The sequence below is a fragment of the Conger conger genome, chromosome 1 (assembly GCF_963514075.1).
Source record: "Conger conger chromosome 1, fConCon1.1, whole genome shotgun sequence".
In the NCBI taxonomy this organism is placed as follows: domain Eukaryota; kingdom Metazoa; phylum Chordata; class Actinopteri; order Anguilliformes; family Congridae; genus Conger; species Conger conger.
In genome coordinates, this window is record NC_083760.1 from 55,472,652 (window position 1) to 55,487,118 (window position 14,467).

Consider the following 14,467-nt stretch of genomic DNA (forward strand, 5'->3'; position numbering starts at 1 on the left):
GGAATTGCATAACCAGATGCAACCAAATCTGCTGCTCCATTCAAAGGCTTCACAGAGAGGAGTGTTGTGTGTGAAGATCCTGTTGAACAGACGCTGGCTCTGTGTTGATTCGCAGGAAGGATTCCAGTATGAGGCTAAAGTCAAAGTCAGAGGTGGCTATGCATAAGAGCCAAAGAGCCCACTTCTAATCTACAGTAGGTGCCATTTTGAAGTAACTTTGAAACATTTCATTTGGTTCATTCATTACAAGGTAATATTGCAGTATCAGCACAAACTTGAATACTGTATGCTTTAGGGTCAGCGCTGCAATCAGTGTATAACTTGCGTTAAGAAAGGTTCACAACCCCATAGTCCACAACACCTATTATTCCTGTGAGTTAGATTATAGTACAAGTAGTAGTCAAAACAAATGGCAGGAAAAAAATATTTGAACAAATTACTTGTGATTATCTCCAAATTCTTCCTTGCAAAAATAGACTTTAATTTAATTATAGGTTATATTAAATGAATAAAATAATAAAATGTAAAATTCTTGTAAGTGTGCTATTGTTCCTACCACACACAGCTAATTGGATGTAGCCTACTGTATAATTTCTACTCTACTTTCCCAGTCAAGGAACAGTGTTCTCAGAACGTGGGGAACCATTATGTTATAATAAATAAGTTATACCGTTTCCTAACCACCTACATCTTTTTTACATGTTTATAATGTTGCAACTTTCTTGAGCACTCACACATCCTTTCTCGCTTTTCTTTCAATACAAGCTCTATATTCTCTATATTCTCTATATTCGATTTGTTTTAATCTAAATTAGAGTTTATTTATATGTTGATATCACAGGTTAAAGGAGCACTGTCGCACTTGTTTCAGATTTTTCAGAAATAAACTTGTTTCAGTTTATTTCGATTAAATGCTTAAATGATGTGTGTAGGCATTTTTTAAATCACCGCCAGTGTAGCCGTTTCCTAAATATGGGGCAAAACTTCTCAGGGAAGACACATCCAATGACGTGTTTGGCTTGAATCTCCAGCCTGTGTTTCAACCATCAAGGCAATCACATGACACACACAAAAATATGGTAACTTTAGCATACAAATATCACATAACCTAACTTGGCTTGCATGAGCGATATGGCAGACAGCTCTGACTTTGTTAGAGGACAAACTTTTTGACGCAGAAATACAACCTTACAGTTTTGAACCGGGATTTACAGAGGAAGACACAAATCTAAGTGTGCTTATTCACACCCACATGTGTGTCATTAACAGTTCACCATTCTCGCCTGTGCTTCAGAAAATGCAATAAACCTGAGATAACAAATACTACAGACTATGTTTTATCCTCCAGTAAAGTCCATGTTCCCACTGATACCAGTTTACTGCTCGACACAGCAAACCAATAGCCAGTCATCACTCTAATACCCAAGATGTCACTTACACTACCCTGATCCCACTGGAGATTGAAATACACAAACAAGCAGTTAATGTGGTCATTCAAGGCTCCCCCATTTTCAGTGTAGAATCGTCTTGGTGAGAGTCAGTGATACAATACATGCACAGTAGTTAATGTATGAATCAGTGGTCAGGTAATGGACAGCCTGGAGTTCATGTGTCCTGATTGGTCTACTACTGCCTGTGCTATAACCAAACAAATAACTGCTTGCTGCCAGTTTTGCTCCAGTAATGTCACACTCCTCAACAGCCATGTATCCTTTAATTTCACTGGCTTACAAGGATGACACACATATGGCAGGATTAACTTGACCCAGTATCAATTCCCAGCAGTTGGACACACCCAACAAGATCAAACATGTAATTATCAATAAGCACTCTACTGTATATTCGGCAAAGATACTTCAACAAAGAACAAACAACATTAAGGGCAAGCTTAGATCAGTGTTTGGGCCAGGCTGTTGGCAAGGAAACATAATGATTGTCCACTAAACGTGAGCTAACAGGGTCAGGTTCACAGGGGGTCAGTGAGCTCACAGTCATAAAACCTACCTGACACAGGGGCCAGAGTAGTCCTGCTCAAGTTTATGAGAGGCTCACCTCTTTGGCATTCCTGATCTTCTCCAGGAACGTGCAGAGCTCCTTGGTCTCAGCATAGAGAGCACGGCACACAGCCTGGTAGTGACTGGGGGCGTCGGACGGGCTGGGAAGGTGAGAGGTGCACAGCTGGCAAAAAGAGAGGGAGATGATGGAGCGGTTTTATTATTCATTTTTGTTAAGTGAACTGTTTCTGTTTACTGTTTGCTGTAGTGCAGTTTTTACTGACACAATTAGAAATGGCAGACAACCGCAGCACGTTATTAAGAATGCAAAAAACATCCTGGGGTGTAAAGCAAGGGCACTACTGCCTGACCTGACCCATGATGTTACTAGGATCAATAGTGCAGCATTCCTTCTGTAACTAATTAGCCCTGTCACATAAAGTGCGGGAATGACATGTTCAACTTTTCGCTTGGCCTGACCTCACAGGCATCCATGAGTTGAACTCCTAGCACATAATTACTATTACTGCTTATGCTACTGCTTCTGCTGTTAACAGTAATAGTAATAGTAATCATCCACATGCATTGTCAAAAAAAAGAAAAAAAGACTGAGACTAAACAGTGAAAACCCAAATTTGTAAATTTCCTCTCCAGGAATAGATGACCCAGTTACTCAAATAAGAATTGATTTTTGGATAAAGGAATATCAATTTTGAAAGGCAATTGCAGCCATCTGTTTGTCACAGATAACAGCTTCTATCAAGACAGATCGTCTTTGCTCTAACAGGCAAGAGGGTAACAATGCCAACAGTCTCTCACATAATGGAACTTTTTACTCCTTTTTCACAAGCTTCATCCTGGGCCTCAGACAGAAAAATCCACACTTATCTAATGTTGTCCCAGCACAAACATATGTCCCACTCAAGCAAGTGGTCGTTTCAAGCATTAAGTGAAAATGCAGTCAACAAAAGCATGTATGTTAGTTTTTTCCTTCGTGAGTTAGCTAATTCACTCGCCTGTTCGTTCAGTCGTTCGCTCAGAACTACTATGAAAAGTCAAGTAATCTTTGCGTTTTCAACGTGACCTGTTCTGTCCATGAGGAAGGTCATTAGCTTACATTGCTTCAGTACATACTCAGCTGGAAAAACGGTAAAAAGCCAAAATAAATAACAGTGGTTCTCAGTTACTCAAATGAGCCCCACGGTCCAGACAAGACCCTGTGCTATTGCAGAGGCTTTGAGCATGGTAGAGCTGCAAGCCAGGTAATGCTAAATTCCCCACTGCCATCGTCACATGGTAGTGACCCCTCTGGTCTACGGAGTGAAGAGAGGCAGTGGCCAAACCAGCACATTATGGCACAGAACGTTAGCACACATTAAGGTGTAGCCCTTGTCTACACCCTCCAGAATGGACAGAGGAGGTTGCAGCACTGAGACTGGCTTATATTATGAATGCAATTTAGCAGTTGAAATTTGAAAGAAGCATGCTGAAAAAATGGCTAAACTCCAGCAACCGAACAACAGGGTCAGTGAACAAAGTAAAAACAGTCCAGTGCCACAGATAATGAAATCCATCCAAGACCTGCAATTTGTTGTGAATGTAAAAGGTGACACGTGCTCGGCTGGGCAGGCCTTGGCAGAATGTCAGATGTGGTTCTAAGTGTATGCCTCAGTCATAGCAGTCTCGTGGGTAGGAAACCCCTGACTAGACCAATGTCCAACAATCTGCCCGCATTCATTCCAGTAGGACACACAGCCCAGAAAGCCTCACGTGGCCGATCGTGTGTCCGGCTACGGTCTCTCACCATCGGAGCGTGAACATCAATGCCGCGGCTAGCTATGCAATAGGCAATCGTTCAAAGAGAAATAACTCTCTACAAATATCAGCTCCACGTCTTGTCCAAGACTTTAAAGAATTCATTCATGTCACTGAGACTGAGCGATTGTTACTTCATTTATTTAAATTTCAGGCATGTTCAGCATTTGTGCTCTGCAAAGATGACAAAGTGGTAGTCAAGAAGTGACACAACATGACAAATGTGGTCCGTTTAAGAAACAACGGTCTCTTACTGGATAGATCAGGGGTGCCCAATCATGTGCCATGGAGGGCCAAGAGTCAGCAGGTTTACATTGCAACCGATCACTATACCTTCTGATCTCACCAATTAAGACACCTTCATCAAGAGAGGAAGGTACTAATTACTTACAGCGTGTGTAGTGATTGGTTGGAATGAAAACCTGCATACTCATAGGTTACAAAATCATTTTCACCATACCAGGATTATTAAAATCAATATGAAGTGCCCCCACCCAAATTTCAAGGGGTTTTGTCTTTGGTTGAGAAAATAGTTGGAAAAATACAGTAGGGTTTTAATAGGGGCTCAAAACAATAGTACAGCAGTCATTTTGATTGGTTGAAAAGGTTGAGAGTGCCACATGAATTTTACGGTAGTTACACTTGAGTGTCATATGGCAGTCTTGGCTACTGAATGGTTTAAATCAGTGGTTCCGAAGCAGTAGTTAAGCAGCCATTTAAACAGACTGCTTGAGTTCATCCTCATCTCTACCGTCAGGATGTCCCTGTAGCCTCCAGTGCTGCAGGCCCCGGCGCCGGCGCCGGCCAGGACTCCCTCGCCCTCTTCGTCATCTTCCTCCTCGATGGCCTCGTAGCCCTCGTCGGGACAGGCGTCGCGCTGCGCCCCGGGCATGTTGGTCATGAGGTCGATGAGCTGCTCTAGGGGCGGGCTGAGCTCCCTCTCCTCACTCTCCTTCAGGCCGTAGTCCAGGGCCTTGTAGATCATGATGCCCAGGGACTCGATCACCTGCAGGACACAAACCCCGCCCACAGGTCAGTCTCTCTGAGGCCGCTCCCCTCTCAGCGCCTTCACATAAAACCCTGATTACCATACAGTGGGGTGCCAAAATTTGGCCACCCCTGGTTTAATTGTCTGTTACAATTCAGACCTTTCGGCACATTTTAAAGCAAGATTGCTTTTCAGTTTCATTTTTTACGGTTTATAAAATAGAAAAAATAATGACGTTTTTCCTTTTTTATTATCTTTAAACTGTAAAAAATTTAAATTAAAAGTCATCTTGCTTTAAAATGTGAAGAAATGTGTAATGTTTCACGTTGTACCATTTAGAGGTCAGGTTCCCTTCTGTTCACTTAAATATTCATTCTTTTTTACCAGGAGTGCCCACATTTTGCACACTGTACATTTAGTATTTATCATACCAATAATAATAATAAGCTATTATTAGTTAAAGTTATTTAGCTGATGCTTTTATCCAATTTTATCCAATCCCCACCTGGAGCAATGCAGGGTTAAGGGCCTTGCGCAAGGGCCCAACAGCTATGTGGATCAGTCATATACCTTAGCCACTAAGCTACAGGCTGCCCATACATTGATTCATTGATTTATGTTCCATTTGACAAGGACAAACTAAAATGAAGATAATATGCTGAAATCATTGTGTTATAGTATTTCTAGTGTGTGCTAACCTGCAGCACTGAGATGGAATTTTGTTTTTAATACATATGCAGTGGAATATTTCATTGCTAAAGAGGACTTGATCATTGCCAGGCAACTAGTACACACAACAGCTGAAAGCATTCATTATCCACAGTCACATGCATGTTCATGCACAGTGGTGTCACTTCTTAGTTCTTACTTACTCCTTAGTAGCAGGAAACGGGCAATAAAATGCTCAAAGAGACTTGGAAACCAATGAAAATGTTTTGGCGTGCATGTATCACTCGGAAAGCTAGAAATCTTCACAGCGAACAGCAGGAGATACAAATACGTTGACGGTCAATCATCATTGTCAATACATAGTCGGCAAAACATTTCTGACTGGAAACTGAAATATACAGCAGATTAAAGCTATGATGTCAGACCTCTACTAAATAACTTTTCACAAGACATTTTGTCATCTTTTTTAAACAGCATTTGCCTCATTTATTTTAGCTAGAATTCTGTTGGAGATGTAGTCACAACCTTCATTTGAATGCATGAATCACTGCTAAGGGCTGTATAATGTCTCCTCTGTCCTGCAGCAATAAAGACAGTAGGACCTCAGTGCGGCAAGGAGCTTGTAAAAAAATGAGAGTAAGCATCATTTCCTTCAACATGGCCAGCATGAGCTCATTTGAACCCACAGAATGACAGAGAGGTTTTTGGTTATATCCACTGGGTAAGATGCCAAAGAGCGCACCATTAAGTTCTTGGCATGGCTTGTGATTTTCTTAATGAACCAATGAGAGAGAGTGTCTTCATCAAGATGGCCTTTCTGAAGTGCTGTGCAAAGGGGCCTGTCAAGATAATATCAAATAGAATCTTACGTAAAAGACTGAAACTTGACAGTACCTGGCTTTTCACAAAGGAATAGCTTATAATATATATAATATAACAAGCGTGCCATTTCCAAGCAATCAATTCTAAGTAATATCACAGAATGTTAATGACTCTAGATATTCCTAATTAAACACTGTGAAGTATTTTCATGTTAGACAGCAGTATATAATGCATATAGTGAGTGAGTGTATAACCCATTTCATTACATTACATTAATGGCATTTGGCAGATGCTCTTATCCAGAGCGACGTACAGTTGATTAGACTAAGCAGGAGACAATCTTCCCCTGGAGCAATGCAGGGTTAAAGGTCTTGCTCAAGGGTCAACAGCTGTGCGGATCTTATTGTGGCTACACCGGGGATCGAACCACCGACCTTGCGGGTCCCAGTCATGTACCTTAACCACTATGCTACAGGCTGCCAAAACCCTTGTTTGTACAAGTATGTACATGTATTATTTCAAATATTACCTATTAACATTCAGTTGCGAGTGGGGCCTGATGTGAAAAACTACAGTATATGAAAAGTAAAGTTATTTTAAATATTTTTTGCCACAATCTACAAAGTCTGTTGTGGCAAAGGAAAATGTGTTTACCCATGCTTTCATTTCAATATTACAACTTTTACACAAGTAGTTCCAGTTTGCCAACAGCCAAAACTGTTACTGGAAAACCAGCCCTCAGGACAAGAATAACAGGCCTGGCCCTGGCCCAATGTCAGCAAAGAGGATTGGCAAACTAGCAATATCCTCCATTTGCAGCGACAGAGCTTGGTCACAAAGAGAAACCCTGAGGGAGACTAATTCACTCATGAGCCATTCAATAATACTGCACCACTGGAATTTCAACAAGCCTTAACCAAAAAATAAGGTTCATTACAGCACTGGAACCATGAAGAAATGTGACAACAAACATGAGTAAAATGCTAATGCACCAAACATAGCCTGGCCATAGGAGTGTCAACATGCTGTCTGAACAAACCAAAGAGCAACAGCCCACAGAAGAAGCAATGAAGGAAATGACAAAAATAAGCATGATCAGATTCACAACTCTGACATCATCACATATGGCGAACATAAAGCTGTTAAAAGATATCAGAAGCCATGAAGTGTTTCCGCCCCTATGCTGCTCTTTCTTCCCGGGAAACTAGGGAGACTGGTATTGCTGTGGACACAATTGGAGGGGGGAGGCGGGGGGGGGATGGGGGTTACATAAATGAATGAGGTCTTTTGGTAAACCGTGGAGTTAATTTCGGGGACAAAGCAGTCTGCTGTTTCATTGGCACAAGCAGTGCTGCTGAACACTCCATCTGCTTTCATCTGTCAAAATACCCCCCCCTCTCCCAAGTACTTCCTTCAGCTTCCAAAGAGGTTAACTGAAACAGTGGATTCATATACAGGAAGAAAGAATGCCAGAGAATAGGAGGAAGGTGGGTTGTTTTTCTGCACCAGAGCAAAGAAATTAGAACTCATGGAGATTCTACCCAGCACAAGGCCTGCCGAATCCACTGCCACCATTAACATGCACAGAGACAAACACACACACACACACTAAACACATGCACAGACAGACACACACACACACAAAGATACTCTAAGAAACACCTCACACTCAAACACTCAAAGATACTCAAACTTTCTCTTACACAAACACACACACTAAACACATGCACTCAAACACACACACACACACACACACACACACACTTCCCTTGCACAGTTTATTATGTTGACTTTTATGGATGGAATGCAAACTCCCTCAATAAAACACCTGATTAGTGTGTGGAGCATATCTGGGCTGTCCCTAGTAAACACCTTTGGTAAAGCCACATTACATGGGGTCAGTCCACATTTAAACCATGTTTGAAGTGACAGAGTAGAACATTGTAAAGCCATATCATAAAAACCTCAATGCTTGAGATATCAGTATCTGAATATCATAGTATTGACTCACATTATTGTGTGGCATGCATTGCCACTTTCCAGAAAGAGAAACTGAACTGTAACCTACAGTACCGCCCTGTCCACAGAGGCAAGTACATGTTATAATTTGTTAAGCAAAAGTCATCAGGATCTTATATAGAGCAGTTTGCTCCATTGGCTATGGAAATAAATAATCTGGCCAATCATATCTACTTCATTGCACAGTAATTCAACACTGAGAAGCAGAAAAAGACATCAGTGGCCATTAGGAATATGTCCGTGTCACATGCCATGACACACCCCTGAGAGGATAGCCGAGCTATACAGGGAGATAAGTGCAGATCGCACCGCCATTTTATAGTTCAATCAGGAGCGTGGAAAGGGAGAGTGCAAGAGCATCTCAGAAAATAAACACAAATCTTCGCCCATCACCATCACGGGATCTGGGAAAAATAATAAAGTAAAATAATAAAGGCAAAATAAATTAAACCAAACTGTTGCATTCGCCCAATGGAAAACAGCCTGGACTAATTTGAAACGTAGTCCAGGTGTGTGCCTACTTACAGTCCGTTAAACCTGGTTTAAAATCTGTTTGTATAAAGTATGAATCAGGCTGCGGTGCTGTGAAAGGGTGTGTCCCGACAGGAAGCAATAACTTAAGCAGAGTATGGGAGAGGCCAGGCTCCACACCTTCTCCACACCAAAGAGAATGAGCGAGGTGGAGACAGGACAGCGGTAGAGAAATAACCAACAATGCAACAGAGAGGAGGAGTATATATAGTATTCATGCACTTTCAAATCCCCTTACCAAGACATTGTCAAAAATGTCCATGTATGAATTAGCATCTAGGTTCCCAAATGATGTGGCTTGGGGAAAATGAGTCTAAAAAGAGTCAACATCAACAGTTCCAAAATAACCTACACCAAGCACCAGCAACGCAATAGAGGTGTAAACATACAGCGCAAACAGCATCAGCTGAAGGCCAAACAAAACTGTTGTTCTACATGTTGGTGAGAAGTTCTGTAATGAGACCTTGTTACACCACACAAAGGTGACTGTAGAGTGTGAGTGTGTGTGTGTGTGTGTGTGTGGGTGTGTGCCAGCACACGTGCGTGTGTGCGTGAGTGGGTGAATGAGAGCGAGAGAGTCAGAGAGAGTGCAAGAGAGAGCACATTTGCCATACAACAACAGACCATACTACAATTGGATGATTGTGTTTCAGAACCTAGTACATGGTTTCACATATGAGATAAAGGGGTGCAAGAACAATGCAGTAGGCATTCTGGAGTCTATTCCTTATTACCAAATGCCAAGCCCTCCTGATATAATCTCTGATTAAATTCAAATCCAAGCAGGGAAAACTCAGAGCACATATTTATACAGGAATCCAATAGCAAGAAGAGGTGAAAAGAATTAACAGACCTGCAGTCAACCTGGATGTTTCATAATGGCTGCAGGAAATTTAAAGCGCAATTATTTATGAATGGCTGACTGATTTGAACCAAAGTGTTTTCCTGTGGAGTGCAATGGGTTTTGATTGATTCACGCAATCAAGTCATTGACACAGTACGCAGGAGCTCCACTGATTATGGGATTCAGGATGCCTCACTCTACCACCACTACCCAGAGCACTATTTCAGGCTGTCAATCTGGGTGAGTGGTCCGGCAGAACTATTGAATGTTCAATTATTTATAATAATTATTCCTATCCGGACTTTTGAATTACACAAATAGTTTAAGAATTTTGGCCAACATTTCTAAATTGGTTGTCTGATTGAATACATTTATCAATGGAATTATAAAGAAATAAGGTTACAGTCCTGGAAAATGTATGCACATTATCGGGAATGAGTCTTACCCAATCATCTCTAGGCAATAAAATAATGGCAGCCAGACCTAAATGCATTTGTGTAGTTTTTTCTGGTGCAGGTAAAAAATGAATTAACTTGAATATACACAAGCACTGAAAAGGTCCCATACAATAATGTGTGAAGAAGATTACTTAAAAGTGATGTAATGTGTATTTGTGATTTCCTCTCAAGCCACGCTTTTTGTGCGTGAATGCCATTCATGATAAAAGTCATTTAATCATAATGCCTTTTAATAACTTCTCTAATATCATAATTCATTTCCTGTTCTGTTGTTGAATAAATACTGTAATATCAACATTTTACTCAATATAAGGAATTTCTGCAATTTACTAGAAATTACTCAACAGGATATAAAATAATTTATGATTGGGTTGTGGTGTCCAGATGCTAGTCTTCTGCACAACAAAAATAAATATAATGTGTGTGTCTTAGTGTTATGTAATGTAATCTACCTCCCAATCCCAGCAGAGCAACAAGCCCCCACCAACAGTTGTGATGTCACAGACATGTTATCACTCTAATCCAACGGAGGGTCAAAACCCTGCAGGTTAGCCAACCCTTATAGTCACATGATCACATGACAAAGCAGAAAGGGGCCATTCTAGATCACCTGCTATGGAAAACAAAAAAAAAGAATTTACTCACTGACATGTTCTTAAACAAAATGTAGGACCAAAAAATCTAAACGATGGTCACCTATATCAGAAATCATCGCTGAATTTATTTGCGGTTGTGTAGTAAAAATGGTGCTATAAGTTAAACTAAGCCTATACATTACTACAATTTGTAACATGTTTCCCTTCTCCAAAGTGTATAAATATCTTCAGAAAAAAAAGCCAAAAAAGCATATAGTATATAGCAGGATGATTGCATGTGTGTGAAGAGCTCAACTGAAAATAAGGAGAGCAAGAAGAGCAAGAAACAAGCAGTCATGACTGATTGAGTTGCCCTTGCCCCAATTCTGGAAGAAACTATTTTAGACCCAAGGGAGGCATTACATTGAATCTACATTTAGCAGAAATTTATCCAGAGCAACCTGCACACCTTACATTCTTCACATACAATCCATTTAAACAGCTGGATATTTGCTCAAGCAGTTCAGCTCAAGCAGTTTGCTTAATGGTAATGCACAACCTGGGAATTGAACAAACTTGAACAAATTTGCAAGCCTAGTTCCCTGAACATTATGCTACACTGCATTTGTTCAATCTCCCTATATTTGACCTTTTTAACAAAGCAAATATTATATTTTTCAGTTGCTACAGAATAAATGTATTTCAAACCAATGATGGAACACAAGAACAAACAAAGATAAACCATGTGAAATGTGAGTTTACTTAACCCCTGTGTTCCGTTTAGTTATTTAAACCTTTGAAACTGTTTGTCTGGCTTAAACATACCCAAGACATTTTTGGGATTTTAAAGCAATGCATAAATAAAATGCATGCAAAAATACTCACAGTGTACAACAAATAGAAACATAAAATAAGGAGCAAACTGGTTCTTATAGGTTTATTCACTTGTTATGAACTAGCCTACATCTCTGAGAGCAGGGAATAAACGGAAAAAATATTTCCAAAATGACTCCACATACTTGACATTGAACCTCTTCTAAACATAAAACAACAGATTTGCGTAGTAACTTAGAGAGCGTATAGCTAACCATGTAGAAACCTGGTTCCGTGGGAATCCACTGACTGTGAGGACATGTAGACTAAGATCGAGGGTGTGGTCAGCTGTGGACTTGGGAGTCCACAGTCTAGCATGCCACCCCCAAGCATAGCTCTGGAAATTAACCAACTATGCCAAATGCTTTTGTGGGGAGGGGGGGCCATGTATTACCAGGGGGAATCTGGCTCCCAGTGTGGCTCCCAGATGAACACAGAGAGCCCTTTTGCACTATGCCAAGTCTGGCACAAAGAGAAGCTGAGAAACGCGCGAGAGATCATTCTTGAGCAGACCGGAACAGTGAAAACAAGCACGGGGTAGAGAGACCGGGCCCCTTTTCCCAGATAAGGCAGGGAGGCGGGGTAACCAGATCACCGGACTGACACATCAATAACCACGGCAGTGGTGACACTAGAGGATCTGTCTTCACCCGATTCACAACGCCTGGGAACCTGGAGACCTTGACTGCCGGGGTGCAGAACTCCCGTCCTTTGTCCATCCCTGCCCGGATACCGTTACAATCCTGAGATATTCCCTTATGATGACAAGACGGCCATTACTGCCCCTGTGTGACTGGCTATTGTCTAAGCCAGTCCCACGAGGGGCTTTCCCGCTATTCCTTGTTATGGGTTTTTGGGAGCATCCACTTGGAGAACAGAAACTGAGCAATGAAGAACAGGTGAACACAAATGCTGCTTCAAAGGAGGCACTACATTTGAGAAGTTCTCACTCTGCCTTCCAAAACAGAACGGGTAGTGGGAGACACAACTCCCAGCACACAATACGATACTCTCCTGCCCTCACAATGCAGGGTCTAATGGAAAACGCTCAATACTTTGTCTGTAATTTGAGCTTTATTTGCCACCCAATGTAGAGGCTACGAAACTCATAGTCACTTAAAAAGCTCCACATATGCAGCTATATTCTCAAACAAGCACACAGACACACAAACACACACAATACAAGTAGCACCACTAAGTAAGTTACCTACAGTCCGTATAGACTGGATACAGACCATTTAACGCTACATGTGCATTAGTACACAGCTTCCTTCTGTTATTACGGTGCACACACTACCGTGCAGCCCATGAATAGCCTCTGAATGGAGGATTCCTTTGGGCAGCAGGGACTTATTGGAGGTCATTCAGCCTCAGACTGAATCCATCAGCGGGTTTATGAGGGAACGCGGGGTTAATAAACACAAGCTCTGCTCTCCCGCGCACACAAGAGACTGCTGACGGGAACATGACTCCACTCCAATTAAGCGCCATCGTCTTCTTCCCAGACTTGTGACAGCGGAACAGAGGGGGGAAGGGAGGTGAAACCTGCGAGGCGATGAGAAATCATTCGCAGGAAAGAGAGGAGAGAGACACCATGGGTTAACACATGCCGTCTGTGTTACTGCCAGTGCTGTCACAGATAGCTGGGCCAGGTACCTTTCTGTGGAGGGCAAAATATTTCCCCCCGAACAAACCGCTGCCTTCCAGTGAAGTGTCATGGTGCCGACGGTTAATAACTTGACATTTTAGAGATTTTATGGGGTTGTGCACAATAGTGTCCTGTGCTACACAAGGCCTACATGTGGTTTATGGAGCCGTGACACCGCATGACAATTATCACCGCTCGCTGTGCAGCCCGTAAGAAACCTACTCTGCCAAATGTTCTCCCTTCACCAAAAAGTGCCGTTTCAACAATTTCAGTATAAGTTAGAAAGCAGTACCCATGAATGCCTGCAGTGCTAGCTGAAAAAAATGCATAAAACTAAGACTTCAAAGACCAAAAAGAGTCATTATGACCGAGCAGACCTGAGTAGCTCTTCCTGAATACCAATAAGGCTCTGAGCCCCCTGTGCACTGTGGGGCTGCCCTTTTCATTAGGATGCCAACTAGATCCTCAACAGAGCCCTGAAATTCACAGCTGCGCGCAGGGGTCCCAAAACTGTGGGTCGGGCCCCATGATGGGTCGCTCGATTTCAAGATGGGGTCGCCTGAAAAGTTTGGAAAAGATCTAATTTTATTTTTGTCTCTTTAAAAAATGTAAATGTAGGCCACTACATGTTTAACATTACAACACCCCAACTATAATACAGCAATGAGGCAGGAGAGTGGTATATTTCCAGTATAGTCTAAAGGGCAAAAGGGTGTTGTTCGGCTCAAGGTGTGTGTGGGTGGGGTGTTAGGGTCATGTAAGTTTGTGAACATTCATCTTGGGTCACATCAGAAAAATGTTTGAGAACCCCTGGCCTAGCCCATTCTTTCTGGATCATCTCTCTGTATCATGGTAAAATATGTGTGGGCTGAAATATAAACACCATTCACAGGGAGTTAGGCCTACACCTGCAGAAGAGAAGAGAGTAGAACAGACTTATTCATTGCCACATAAACTAGGCCTGAGGAAAGTGCTTTTGCTATATCAAGAGCATTGCACAGACCCAACGAGAACATCACAATAAATATGGCGTTTGACATATAGAAAAATATATACAGTTCATGTATATGGTTTGTAAATATAATACAAGAAAGTGCAAAGTGTAGTAATGTTAGCAAAAGATTTGTGTCCTGACAGTAGTAGGAGAGGCTGTTCTTAAAACTCAAGGTTTCAGTTGTTATTGATCTGTAGCACCTTCCAGAGGGGAGCACTTGGACAAATGGGATGGAAT

At 41.7% G+C, this 14,467-nt stretch overlaps 1 protein-coding gene across 4 annotated transcripts in view; it reads right to left on the bottom strand.

Annotated features, from left to right (window-relative positions):
- Nucleotides 1–14,467, bottom strand: part of LOC133110138 (protein spire homolog 1-like) — a 53,518-nt gene that overhangs the window by 23,683 nt on the left and 15,368 nt on the right. For all 4 annotated transcript variants that reach the window (XM_061220051.1, XM_061220034.1, XM_061220043.1 and 1 more), the window contains exons 3-4: nt 4,561–4,815; nt 2,053–2,178 (exon numbers count right to left, since the gene is read on the bottom strand). In XM_061220051.1, the coding sequence (XP_061076035.1) occupies nt 2,053–2,178; nt 4,561–4,815 (381 nt within the window). The remainder of the gene's footprint in view (nt 1–2,052; nt 2,179–4,560; nt 4,816–14,467) is intronic.